The 13,312-nt window shown below is 37.4% G+C and overlaps 1 protein-coding gene across 1 annotated transcript; it reads right to left on the bottom strand.

The window, feature by feature from the left end:
• Window positions 1-8,522: 8,522 nt before the first annotated feature.
• On the bottom strand, window positions 8,523-10,827 carry LOC111895950 (uncharacterized). The gene is made up of 5 exons (XM_023892005.1): window positions 10,645-10,827; window positions 9,537-10,585; window positions 9,107-9,475; window positions 8,828-9,010; window positions 8,523-8,715 (listed from the first exon to the last, which is right to left on the bottom strand). Exons 1-5 carry the CDS (start codon window positions 10,825-10,827, stop codon window positions 8,523-8,525), a joined length of 1,977 nt encoding a protein of 658 aa, XP_023747773.1.
• Between the last annotated feature and the right edge of the window lie 2,485 nt (window positions 10,828-13,312).

Raw genomic sequence — 13,312 nt, 5'->3', positions numbered from 1 at the left:
ACGCATCAATACTAAGATAGTGGAAGCACTTGAACTGTTACACATTGATTTGTGTGGACCTTCTGCTATAGAGAGTATCGGTGGAAGTAAGTACATTCTTGTCATTGTAGATGATTTTTCACGCTTCACTTGGGTTTTCTTTCTTAAGAAGAAATCAAATGCTACTCCCAAGCTGAAGACATTCATCAAGCAAGTGGAAGTACAACTAAAGAAGACGGTCAGAACATCAGAAGTGACAATGGTATGGAATTCAAGAACAAGGATTTTGAGGACTTTCTGGCTGATAAGGGGATAACTCACAATTTTTCGGCCCCTTATACACCACACCAGAATGGGATTGTTGAAAGATGAAACCGCTCGTTATGTGAAGCAGCCAGAACCATGCTCAGTTTCGCTTCCCTAACTTTATACTTTTGGGCTGATGCAATTGCCACTGCATGATATACTTAGAATCGGTCCTTGCTCAACAAGAGATTCTCCATAACTCCTTATGAGATCTTAAACAATAGGAAACTAAATGTGAAAATTTTCCATATCTATGGTTCAAGGTGCTTTATTTTTAATTCTAAAGAGAACCAAATAACCAAAATAAGTTTGATGTTAAAGCCGATGAGGGCATGTTGAAGAGACTTATTATGTCACCTTTGATGAAAATTATATGAAGAAGTTTAAAAGGACTGAAAGTGCCTTAGGAGACATATTCCCAGAATCTGGACAGGTCTCGGTTCCAATATCCAACCTGTTTGAGGAATACATTCGGATATTCGATGAACCAAAAAAAACAATTCATTCAGAGGCAACAACAGCAGATAACAAAATCGATAATCTCAAGAAGGTCATAGATGAAGCTACTAAAGAGATGGAAAGCGAACCACCAAGTACTAAGTCATCTACAGGCTCTCCAAACAAAGATTCAACCTTCCAAGGGGAGAGCACTACAACTTTAAAGACAACCGAAGTTTCTGTTGAGGGGGAGAATCCAAGTTCATCCCCAACATCTAAAGGTTCAGATGATAGGGAAAACACTGATCCAAAACAAACAAGTCATAGTCAAATCGAGGGGGAGAAACCAACTTCCACAAGAAATGCAGACTCTGATGCTGACAGAGATTTCACTTCGCCAGTCCAGGGGGAGAAGGAGAAAGAAAGTGACAGTTCTACTGAAAAAGGTGAGGGTGATCTGTCAGATGTTGAAATAGAAGTAGAAGCTGAATTGAATCCAGAATATGATCCAAGCTATCCTCCATTAGTGAAATGGACAAAGGACCATCCCAAAGAGCAAATTATTGGTGAAACTTCAGAAAGTGTTCTTACTCGATCTCAACTGAAGGCGAAACAAACTGCATTATTCTCTAAAGTGGAATTTTGTAGGTTTAATTTGTTTATTTCCAAAATTGAGCCGAAAACTGTAAATGCTGCACTTGATCATTCAGATTGGGTTCAAGCAATGCAGGATGAGCTCCATGAGTTTGAACGCAATAGAGTTTGGAGGTTGATTCCTACACCGAAAGATGCTTCTGTTGTCGGCCTGAAATGGGTGTTTAGAAATAAGCTAGACAAAGAGGGGAATGTCATTCGTAACAAGGATCGATTGGTGGTAAAAGGTTATTGCCAAGAAGAAGGGATAGATTATGAAGAAACCTTTACTCCAGTAGCAAGGTTAGAATCTGTCAGAATCTTCCTTGCATATGCTGCTCACAAGAACTTTGAAGTTTTCCAAATGGATGTTAAATGTGCTTTTTTGAATGGAGAATTAGTAGAAACCATCTATGTTGAGTAACCACCTGGTTTTTGAATGAAAAATACCCTGATCATTGCTATGTGCTGGATAAAGCTGTCTATGGGATAAAACAAGCACCGAGAGCCTGGTATGAAACACTAACTCGCTTCTTGAAAATGTCAAAATTTAAACAAGGTTCGGTTGACCCAACCTTCTTTCGTAAGAAGGAAGGCAAACATTTGATGATTGTTCAGATTTATGTTGATGATATCATCTTCGGCTCCATGAATCCTAGCTTAACAGTTGAATTCAGGAAGTTGATGGAGACTAAATTTGAAATGAGCACAATGGTTCCAATTAACTTTTTCCTTGGATTGGATATTAGACAGGGACCAGATGGTATCTTTATAAACCAGGAGGCATACACCAAGAACTTACTGACAAAATTTGGAATGAAGGGTGATTCAAAAGTGAAGGTTCCTATGGCATTTGGCACTAAGCTAACCCCATCTCTGGAGAAACCTTCTGTGGATATAACACTTTATCGTCAAATGATAGGGTCCCTTATGTATCTAACAACTAGTAGACCAGATATTTTGTTTTCTGTTTGTTACTGTGCCAGGTTTCAAGCCAATCCAAGAGAACCTCACATGCTTGCTGTGAAGAACATTTTTCGATATCTTAAGAAAACTTCATCTCTCGGTCTCTAGTATCCTGCAAAATCTGGATTCTTCATCCAAGCCTTCTCTAATGCTGATCTAGGAGGATGTGGACTGGACAGAAAGAGTACTACAGGTGGATGCCAATTTCTTGACGAGAAACTTGTTAGTTGGCAGTCCAAGATACAAACCTGTGTTTCGTTATCCACAGCCGAAGCTGAATACATTGATGCTGCATCTTGCACCTCTCAAGTGGTTTGGATTCAAAGTCAACTAAGAGATTATAGGCTAAGTATGAAGAAGATTCCTCTCTATTGCGACTCTGAAAGTGCAATTAGGATTTGTCATAATCCAGTGCAACACTCAAAAACCAAGCACATTGCACTTAGGTATCATTTCATCAAGGATCATGTAGAAGATGGGAACGTGGAAGTACACTTTGTTCGATCTGCTGATCAACTGGCTGACATCTTTACTAAAGCCTTACCATAAGCAACCTTTAACAAAATCTTACAAGGCTTGGGCATGATGGAAGGAGAGTCGGTACCGAATCCTCAAATCTCTTATTAAAAATTAGACAACCGAAATGGACAGACCGCTCGGTTTATTTCTGCTCCAGACTTTTAAGGAACCGAAATGGACAGACCGCTCGGCCTATCTTGGCTCCGTAATTTTCTGGAACTAAAATGAACCGAATGCTCGGTCTATTTCGCTTCACTCATTTAAAGATAAGCTTTCGGTTGTATATTTTGTGCATATCTTTCTTTTGATTTGAACTTAATTGTTCTATCTTTCTATTTTTATTCTTTTTCAGAAAATTTCAAAAATCCAAATATATATATATATATATATATATATATATATATATATATATATATATATATATATATATATATATATTATCTTTCTGTTTTTATTCTTTTTTAGAAAATTTCAAAAATCCAAAAATATTTTATCTATCTGTTTTTATTCTTTTTTCAGAAAATTTCAAAACTCCAAAAATATTTTATGTTTCTGTTTTTATTATTTTTCAAAAAAAATTCAAAACTTTCACTAAGTTTTATTTGTCTCATATGTTTGTCTGTTTGGTTTGTTTGGTGTGTTTCTTTATTCTTCATAGGTGATCTAAGTACCTGTATAACCGAATGTGGATCTAAGGAAGGTATGATTCAATTTCAAAATGAACTAGTTAAGGGTCCCTAGAAGCATGCTGCTGCATGTTGTCTTAAGCCTCTACGATCTTGAGCAGGCCTTAATTATTCGATCTACACCTATCGTTTCTTCCAAATCAGGCTAATATAACTACTCGGTCTAGAGCTACCTTACTCTTCTCATATGAGTTAAGAGTTTCTCTGCTCTGTCAGGATTATCTAGCAGAAGGTACATTTGGTTCTTTAGCCACCTCCTTATATTGTCCATCTACTTTCGGTTCACCAATGTAACCCTTGAAACTCTTGGTCTTTACCACTGAGGTTTATGGTTACACAACATCTGTGTTTGTGATCTTAGATACGTTTACCACGTGCTGAGTGAAACCCAATATCCAACACCAAAAATGAATTGACGGTGAATTATATATTCAAGAACTTACTGGTTACCTAAGGAAATCTCTCTTTTTATTTTTGTGTGATCTTTTATGAAATTGTCTACTACCAAGGCATTTCTTCCCAAAGCGATCCAGTTTATTTTTTTGAGATTTCTGATTTCTCTATAGTCACTAAAACAATATATCCCACCCACCTGTTCTACAGACCACATCGGTCTCACAGGTACTTCTTCCAACGTTCGGTTTATTAACAAACAGTTGATCGTATTTCTCGGGAAACCACACAAGCACTTTAAGTCTCTCTTGACTTTGAAGGAAGTGATTCTTGCCCAGAATCCTCTGCTTTCTGTCTAATAATAAGACATCACTCACATCCCATACACATTTGATTTGTTTCTTTATCTTTGTCACACTTATGCATGAAATTTTTTATTTTCCAACATTCTGGTTACTGTTTGGTTTGAGTTTTGGGTTATCTATTGCAACCAAACAAGGGGCTATTGTGGAATTTCAAATTCCGATTGAAGATAAGATTTAGGCGCGTGAATTTCAACGGTTTCTAAACCCATGCGTGCTGACGTATACCTGGGAGTAACCACACCGTCACATCGCGCTTTTTCAGGCGACGTTTTAGTGATCTAATCATTATCATCACGGTTTTCTCTCTCCAGGCAATGGTATATAAAGGGTTGAACGTTTTATTTGTCTTTTACCAGCACTCTATTCTCTCAAACTTAAACGACAAGTAAACACTGTTCATCTTCTTCTTCATTTATCAATGGCGACTTCCTCTTCAGTACATGATCAGACGGCATCATCATCCTTGCTCACCATTAAACCTAACCAAAATATGATCATCAAACTTAATCCGTTCTTGTATGACTCATATATGCTGCAGGTTGTGGAATGTTTAAAATATTCCCCCTGGTTTTAGCCCTAACCCAGGTTGAAGCAGTCCCAATGTCGCTGTTATCACAGGTTTATTCCACGGCGCCTTTTGACAAAAACAAAGATCGTATCTATTTTACCATCCACGACAAGAAGACTTCGATTTCAAAGGCGAAGTTCTGTTCGATTTTGAATCTTGCAGTAGATTCTTCTATCATCTCGTCCGACTTTATCACCACATCTCAGTTATTTTCAATGATGTACGAGATGGGGTATACCGATGTGCTAACGACTATTACCAAAGTGAAGAAATCTTGTTTACCCTCTCAGTGGAATGGCTTGCTCACTCAACTGATTAAGGGTTTAGCAGAACGAAGTGGTGGTTCCGATACTACTAGCAAGGGTTTTCTCGCTATTCTTTACGGCCTCTACAACGGGATCAATCTTGATTATGGATCTATAATCTGGTATCAGGTGGTGTAGAGTCTCAATACTTCGACACGACATTATGAAGTTTCTTGTGGGCGTTTTTGGACCCTGATTTCAAGGAAGGAAATTAATTCTTTAGAGATTCCGATCATGCAGGATGCTCTACTTGCTTCTATTGCCTCATTCCATACAAAGAAGATAATTCTCTCTGATCTGCTCAAGTTTCCTCATTATGGAACGATTCCTGAAACCATGTATCGTGGTGTTACAGAAAAGAGCAATGTCTTGGCTGACTATAGGAAACTTCCTCCTATCGGACCGAGAGTTCTGTCTCTTGAGCAGCAAGCAGCTTTGGATGCACTGGAGAAGCCTACCAACAGAGGAAATAGGGTTTCAAAGAAAGAGGATCCTGAGGAAAGTAAGTCCAAGTCCTCTAAACGCAAGTCTGGTGAAGGAGATACTTCTCAACCGAAACAGAAGAAAATAAAGAAGATGGCTCGCAGACCTAGAGACAAAGCTCCTCCATGTACAGATCATGTAGATGAGCAAAGTGAGGAAGAAGAGGTTCGTCATGTCTCAACCCGAGAGCGCACTCCTCCACGTTCTCCTACTCCACCAGAATCTCCAAATCACAACAGAATTCCAACTCCGTCCCAATCGCCAAAATAGACTGTTCCACGTTTTGTTCCCACTGTTACTACACCCCTTAACACTCAAGCAACAACTTTGCCAACCCCACCACCAATTACTTCAGTTCTTATTTCTACTATACCCTTATCTTCTCCACTTATAACAGCATCAACAACCACTACCATTCCCAAATCCACAGTGGAAGTCAATGTATCTGATACATGGGCTACTATTGTGACTGAAACTCCAATCATTACCAAACCACCTTCACCAACCCCATCATCTGATTCTGGTGCTACTCTTGGGGGAGACGATGTGGAATTTGACTCGATCTACTACAGTCCTTACTGACTTCCAACCGATGATGATGTTGATGCTCCTGTCACAGGTCAACAAATACAGGGCATTCATGAGAAGTTGGATCGATTTCTTGCCGACAGCAAAGCCTATGGTGGTGTTGTTCTTAAAGCATTTCTGGAGACAGCCATTGAGCAGTATACTCAGGCAATTGACAAATCTACGACGGCAGTTAATGAGTCTACCTCCACTTGTAAGCAGGCTACCAAAGAAGTTTCTGAGGTTGTTCATACAACTCAGATTTTCCTTGAGTCGTTGAAGTCTCATGCTGACACCCATGCAGCAAACTATCAATCCTCTGTGGACTCCTTTTCTAAACCCCTTCACGATGAAACCACTAAGTTTGAGGCTGTACACTCTGAGCTCAAAACAGAAGCCACCTCTTTCTTAAAATCAATGGATTCTCGTTTTGATGCTCTTGCTGCTAATCTTGCAACAGATAGTGCCTTGAAGGAGGATTTGGCTAAACAGAAAGCAACAATTGATGTTTAGAAAGTACAGCTAGCCCAGGCAGAGAAAGAAATTTCCTTGTTGAAAACTCAGAGGGTTATTTATAAAAGTTGTGCAGGAGATGTGAAAGATTTGCTGACAAATTTTCTTGAAGCGCATGATCCGATCTTCACTCTGACTATTCGGAATCATCTTCAATCCAAACTCCTCCCTGCTATTGCCATTTTAAGTGAAATGAAAGGTGTTTCGGAGGGATTTGTACCTCCAAAACAAGGGGGAGAGAGTAGTGCTCGTCATTTTGTTCAAACGAGACTGATTGTGAAGACAGAAAGTGCACACCCGAAAGTCACAACAGAACCGAAGGTTAATTTAGCTTCGGGTTCTGGTTCTCAATCAAAGCAAAAAGAGATTAATGGTGACAGTGAGAGTGATGTTGAAGAGACCATAGCCGACGCTCTAAAACGAAAGAAAAGAGACAGAGAGCTTGATGAAACGATGAAAGTGGCTAGGGAATCAGAGGAGCAGGAAAAGAAAAATAAGGAAGAAGAGGATGCCTTGCAATGCAAGAAGGCTTTGTTTCCTGAGTGGAACAAAGACACACTTATCAATCAGGCGATTGAGTTTCCTTCTGTTTATTGGTTGGAACCAGTTGCTTCGTTTGATTGTGATAACTCTAAAGACTCGCAGTTTGATATGCCTATTACCAGAAAAGCTTTTACAGTTCACTGCTTTGAGGCGACTGTTGAGTTTCCGCATCCACACCCGAAGGTTGACAGGGAATTGATCAATTTTTACTTGAAGTATGGTAAACCACAGTACTTGACGAGGAGTGCACAGAAGATTATGAAAGTCAAGGTACTGAAACCTTCACCTGCTGGGAGATTCGTAAATGTCAATTTCAAAATCACCCGTGGTTCAGCAAACACGGTGTCTATAATTTCTCTAGCAGATCTTCCTAACCTCAATCCTCATGACTGGATTCTGCTATACAACATTCTGCTCTCTGATCCTAAGGAGTGTGAGCCTATTTTAGGTCATCTTAAGAGAATGTTGGCCTCCTATATCCATGATCTTGCAACTATGGATCAGGAGATAGCAAAGGTAATGAATAGAGAGCCGATTGTGAAGACAACGCCTAAACCTGGTGATGTAAAAATGATGAAATTGGGACATATAGATTCAACAAATCTAACTGTCATGTTCACGAAAGGTGGAGGACTCAAGTTTCTGTTTGCTCTTTTTGATAAGCATATGTTTTCAACAGACTGTTTGGAGCATATCATTAGTATCATACACCGATGCAAGCAGAACTCAGCGGGTGATAAGAAGAACTTTACTAACATGCTTCGATGGTATATTACTTTTCTCCATCATATGATAGCCATTATACCGAATGTGTTCAAAACTGTGAAGAAGCCTCCAGCTGTTAATAATGAATGAGGTTTCGGCTCCAAAGACGCAAAGGGGGAGATTGTTGAGTCCATTTGTGTTGCGTCTTGGGCCATATATTTTGTATCCGGATTGGGCCTGTCCATCCGTGTCTATCTAGATTAGTTTCATTGTTATCTAAATTAGCTGTTAGGGTTATAGTATATATATGCATGCATGTATATGTATATTGATAGTTGTTAATCACGTTGATTCTTGTAACCCTAAACACCTCTATAGATTGAAGTTGTTTATCGAGCTCTTCTGAGGTGTTATCACATTAATCATACGACATATTCAATGCCATACTTGTGTTCTTTATTACGTTCTTATTTAATATCTTGCTTAGAATCATACGATCCTAAAAGAACTTTGTTCTAACAATTACTATAAAAAAACATACATGTAAAAAACCTTACTCGATATATGGGAGTACTTCAGATGTATTTTGCAATACAAAGAAATGTGCTTTACTGAATAGTTCTGCAGAAACTTCTACCGATTTAGCAGCTGATACAGGAGTACCATCCGTAATAAAACTACTATCTACACCTTTATGAATTCCACAATTGTTATGATTGTCAGGCGGAATACCAACAGTATCCATCCTTTTAAGGAATTGACTAAAAAACTCAGTTGTCTCTTCTGCAACATTCTCTTCAGCAATGCATCCTTTTGATATATTTTTTTCGCACGTGCCCCTTAATAACCTTCATATACCTTTCGAATGGGTACATCCATCTAAAGAATATTGGACCACATAATTTTACTTCCCTAGTGAGATGAACGATTAAATGAATCATCACATCAAAAAATGATGGTGGAAAGTGTTTCTCAAGAAGACATAAGGTTACACATAACTCCTCTTGCAACTTATCGAGCTCATCCACTATGATTTCTTTGCTACATATTAATTTGAAAAAGAAACAAAACCTTGTAATAGCAACTCTGGTGGTTGGATGCATAATAGATCCAATTGCTATGGGCAAAAATTGTTACATGAGCATGTGATAGTCATGTGATTTTAGTCCGATCAACTTCCTATCCTTTAGACTCACCAAACTAGAAAAATTAGAACAATACCCTTGAGGAACCCTTAAGTTGTATAAAGTCTCACAAAATTTGTCTTTTTCCTCTTTTGTCAATGTACAACCTGCTGCGAGAAGTGTTGTGTTGTTCCCTTCTATTTGAGGATGCAGCTCTGGTTTCAAACCATAATGAACCAAATCCAATCGAGCTTTATAAGCATCTTTTGTCTTCCCGGGAACGTTCAAAACAGTTCCTGTTAAACTCTCACCCACGTTCTTTTCCACATGCATAAAATCTATACAATGTGGAACCAAATTGTCGGTCCAATACCTTAGTTGTCTATACCATATATTGAATTTCTTCTAGTATGTATTATTTTGCTGGACCACATCTGAAGTACCCAGTTGGTGTGGTTTTCTCTTTTTTTTTATTCATCTTCCCACCTCTTCCACTTGTTGCTTGTTGGATTTCTGCCTCCTTGTCGTTATTAACCTTTCCCCATTTATTAATTATAAATTTTACCCTGTTATATATTTCCTCCCCATTCATAGGTTCTGGAGAGGGTGAGAACTCTTGTTGTCCATTGAATGCCTTCTTTTGTCTTCTGAACGGGTGATCATACGGTAGAAATCTTCTATGACCAGCATAACTCTGGTTATTCGATTCAGGGAGTCTAATGCAGTGTGTCTCTTTATCACACACAACACAACCTTGAAAACCGCTGTATGGGCAACCACTTAATGTACCTAAAGCAGGATAATCATTAATAGTCCATAACACAACTGCGCGTAGTTTAAAATGCTCGTGTGCATATGCATCGTATGTTTCAACTCCAAAATCAAATAATAATTGCAGATCATCAATAAAAGGTGCTAGGAACACATCAATATCGTTTCCTGGTGTTCCCAAAATCAATAACGAAAGCATGATGAACTTTCTCTTCATACACAACCATGGTGGAAGGTTGTAAATGACAGTTAAAACAGGCCAAACACTATGACTCCTATTTCCTCTGTTCACATCAACCCTGTCCGCCGAAATGCCTAGTCGCAAATTCCTTGGTTCGCTATCAAAATCAGGATATTTGTCATCAATGGCAGCCCATGCTGGTGAATCAGCTAGGTGAATTAAAACTCCAACATCCACCATTCTTTCTATTGCGTGCCATGTTAAATCTTTTGTAGTTGTCTTAGACTGGAAAAGACGCTTGAAGCGCGGAGTAATTGAAAAGTACCACAAACATTTTGCATGAATATTGTTGTAAATTTTATTTATTTTTTCATCAACCTTCCATCTTGATTTACCACAAGTAGGACATGCTACCAAATCTATGTATTCTTTTCTGTAAAGTATACAATTGTTGACACAGGCATGTATCTTAGTATACCCTGAACCCATTGCCTTAAATGCTTTTTTCACCTCATATGTACTACTGTACATTTTCGTTTCCTATTGGTAACATGTTTTTTTATCGAAACTAATAATTTTGTAAAGCACTTATCTAATACTCCATACTTACTCTTCAAGTTGAGTAGTTGATTGATTGCAGATAACTTTGTGAAATTAAGACACCCTGTGTATAGGGGCTTCTCGGCATCCTCTATCAGTTCTCTAAACTTATCAGGGTTCCCACTAAAATTTTCTTCTACAGCTTCAACCATATCTAGATTTTCTGCAGCATCAGTTGGCATTTATGTGTTCATGTTCGTGGAATCTACAACGTTTGACGTATCCATGTCCAAATTATGTTCATATACATAAATTTTTGGTGGTTCTTCTATTTCTCCATGCTTATTCCAATTTGTGTATGTTTGATCAATTCCATTCCTAAATAGATGATCATCTACCACATCCACCGAATGACATATGTGGTTTACACACTTAACACATGGACATGGAATTCTTATCTTTTTTTTGGTATCTGTAGGATCCATATGTTTAGAAATCCTGTAATTGCGCACTGCATATTTGATAAATTCTGCAACACCTTTTACATAGGTTTCCGATGTTCTGTATGCTCCCATCCAAGACTTACCCATATTCAGCTTACAACAGCGTCAACAAGCAATATACGTTTCCTGTTTATTGACCCATTTTAACAAATAGTTGGTGTGTATAAACAAAATAGATCAGATTACTAATAAATCCAATATCTTGAAAGAAAAATACTTGTAATTTCCTGTATTAAGTAAATGTAATATTTGTACCTGTATGAATTTGATTTTGACGCATCAATTTTTGGTTAAAGAAAAAACGTAGTTGCAGTGCCTTTATAGTTATCAGCGATTGAATCGATAAGAATTCATATTGTCTAATTTGGTATATTTACGCAATGAGTCTGGATGATTAGGGGCAAGTGGAGAATTGATAAAAAAGTGAATGATCAGGGACATATCGAGACATTAAAAACAAAAAAATGTTGGTAATTGGTTTCGAACCCATGACACTCCAAAATATACCAATAACTACATTGACACTTACCAAGTGGGGTATCTGGTTGTTTGCAAATAATTGCTTTACCAAATAAACAAAAACATTAACCAAAACAGAAAGGAATCCAGTAAAACCTATCTAATACAAACACAGTTAGCAGGAAATTATATAATTTTGTTTGTTTTATCATAATAACAATTAATGGTAAGTAATTACCATTTTGCCCATAAGACAATTACATTAAAAACATCATCAAATCTAGATATATAATATATAAATGACTGTTATACCCTTGCTAACACAAACTTAATTAACATATAAAACATATAATATACAAATAACTGTTATACCCCTGTGTTAGCATAAACACAGGTTACAACTAAGTTTCAAAGTACATTGCCATCTTAATAAAAATTTATCTAAAACAGGGACAAATATGCAACACATGGTCATAATTAACATGTAAAATATAGAATGATAAGTAAGTACCATTTTTCCCATAAGACAATTACATTAAAAACATCATCAAATCTGGACATATAATATATAAATGACTGTTATACCCTTGCTAACACAATCTTAATTAACATATAAAACTTATAATATATAAATGACTGTTATATCTCTGTGTTAACATAAACACAGGTTGCAACTAGGTTTCAAAGTACATTGCCATCTTAATAACAATTTATCTAAAACAGGGACAAATATGCAACACATGGTCATATTTAACATGTAAAATATAGAATGATAAGTACGTACCATTTTGCCCATAAGACAATTACATTAACAACATCATCAAATCTGGACATATATTATGTAAATGACTGTTATACCCTTGCTAACACAATCTTAATTAACATATAAAACATATAATATATAAATGACTGTTATACCCCTGTGTTAGCATAAACACAGGTTACAACTAAGTTTCAAAGTACATTGCCATCTTAATAAAAAATTATCTAAAACAGGGAAAAATATGCAACACATGGACATAATTAACATGTAAAATATAGAATGATAAGTAATTACCATTTTGACCATAAGACAATTACATAAAAAACATCATCAAATCTGGACATATAATATATAAATGACTGTTATACCCCTATCTTAGCATAAAAACAGGTTACAACTAAGTTTCAAAGTACATAGCGTTGGTTGTGGGTTTGGACCTCATTTGGTCATGTATGGGTGTTGGTTGTGGGTTTGGACCTCAATAAGTCATGCATGGGTGTTGGTTATGGGTTTGGACCTTATTTGGTCATGTATGGGTGTTGGTTGTGGGTTTGGACCTCATTTGGTCATGCATGGGTGTTGGTTGTGGGTTTGGACCTCATTTGGTCATGTCCATAGTGTTGGTTGTGGGTTTGGACCTCCTTTGGTCATGTATGGGTGTTGGTTGTGGGTTTGGACCTCATTTGGTCAAGCATGGGTGTTGGTCGTGGCTTTGGACCTCATTTGGTCATGCATGGGTGTTGGTTGTGGGTGTGGACCTCATTTGGTCATGTCCATAGTGTTGGTTGTGGGTTTGGACCTCATTTGGTCATGCATGGTTGTTGGTTGTGGGTTTGGACCTCATTTGGTCATGTCCATAGTGTTAGTTGTGGGTTTGGACCTCATTTGGTCATGTCCATAGTTTTGGTTGTGGGTTTGGACCAAATTACGCCTACTAGACCATATTATTATTTCTGTTATATAAAAATATTTTTCCCTTGTATATCTAATTTTTTAATTTTA

The sequence above is a fragment of the Lactuca sativa genome, chromosome 6 (genome assembly GCF_002870075.4).
Source record: "Lactuca sativa cultivar Salinas chromosome 6, Lsat_Salinas_v11, whole genome shotgun sequence".
NCBI classification, from domain to species: Eukaryota; Viridiplantae; Streptophyta; class Magnoliopsida; order Asterales; family Asteraceae; genus Lactuca; species Lactuca sativa.
This window is presented reverse-complemented; position numbering and strand designations above follow the sequence as displayed.

Coding starts and splice junctions, on each gene's coding strand:
- LOC111895950 (XM_023892005.1), bottom strand. CDS start 10,827: ATGCCAACTGATGCTGCAGAAAATCTAGATATGGTTGAAGCTGTAGAA. Junction 10,586..10,644: donor ACTTGAAGAGTAAGTATGGA/GTATTAGATAAG, acceptor TGTTACCAATAG/GAAACGAAAATGTACAGTAG. Junction 9,476..9,536: donor GAGAAAACCACACCAACTGG/GTACTTCAGATG, acceptor TATATGGTATAG/ACAACTAAGGTATTGGACCG.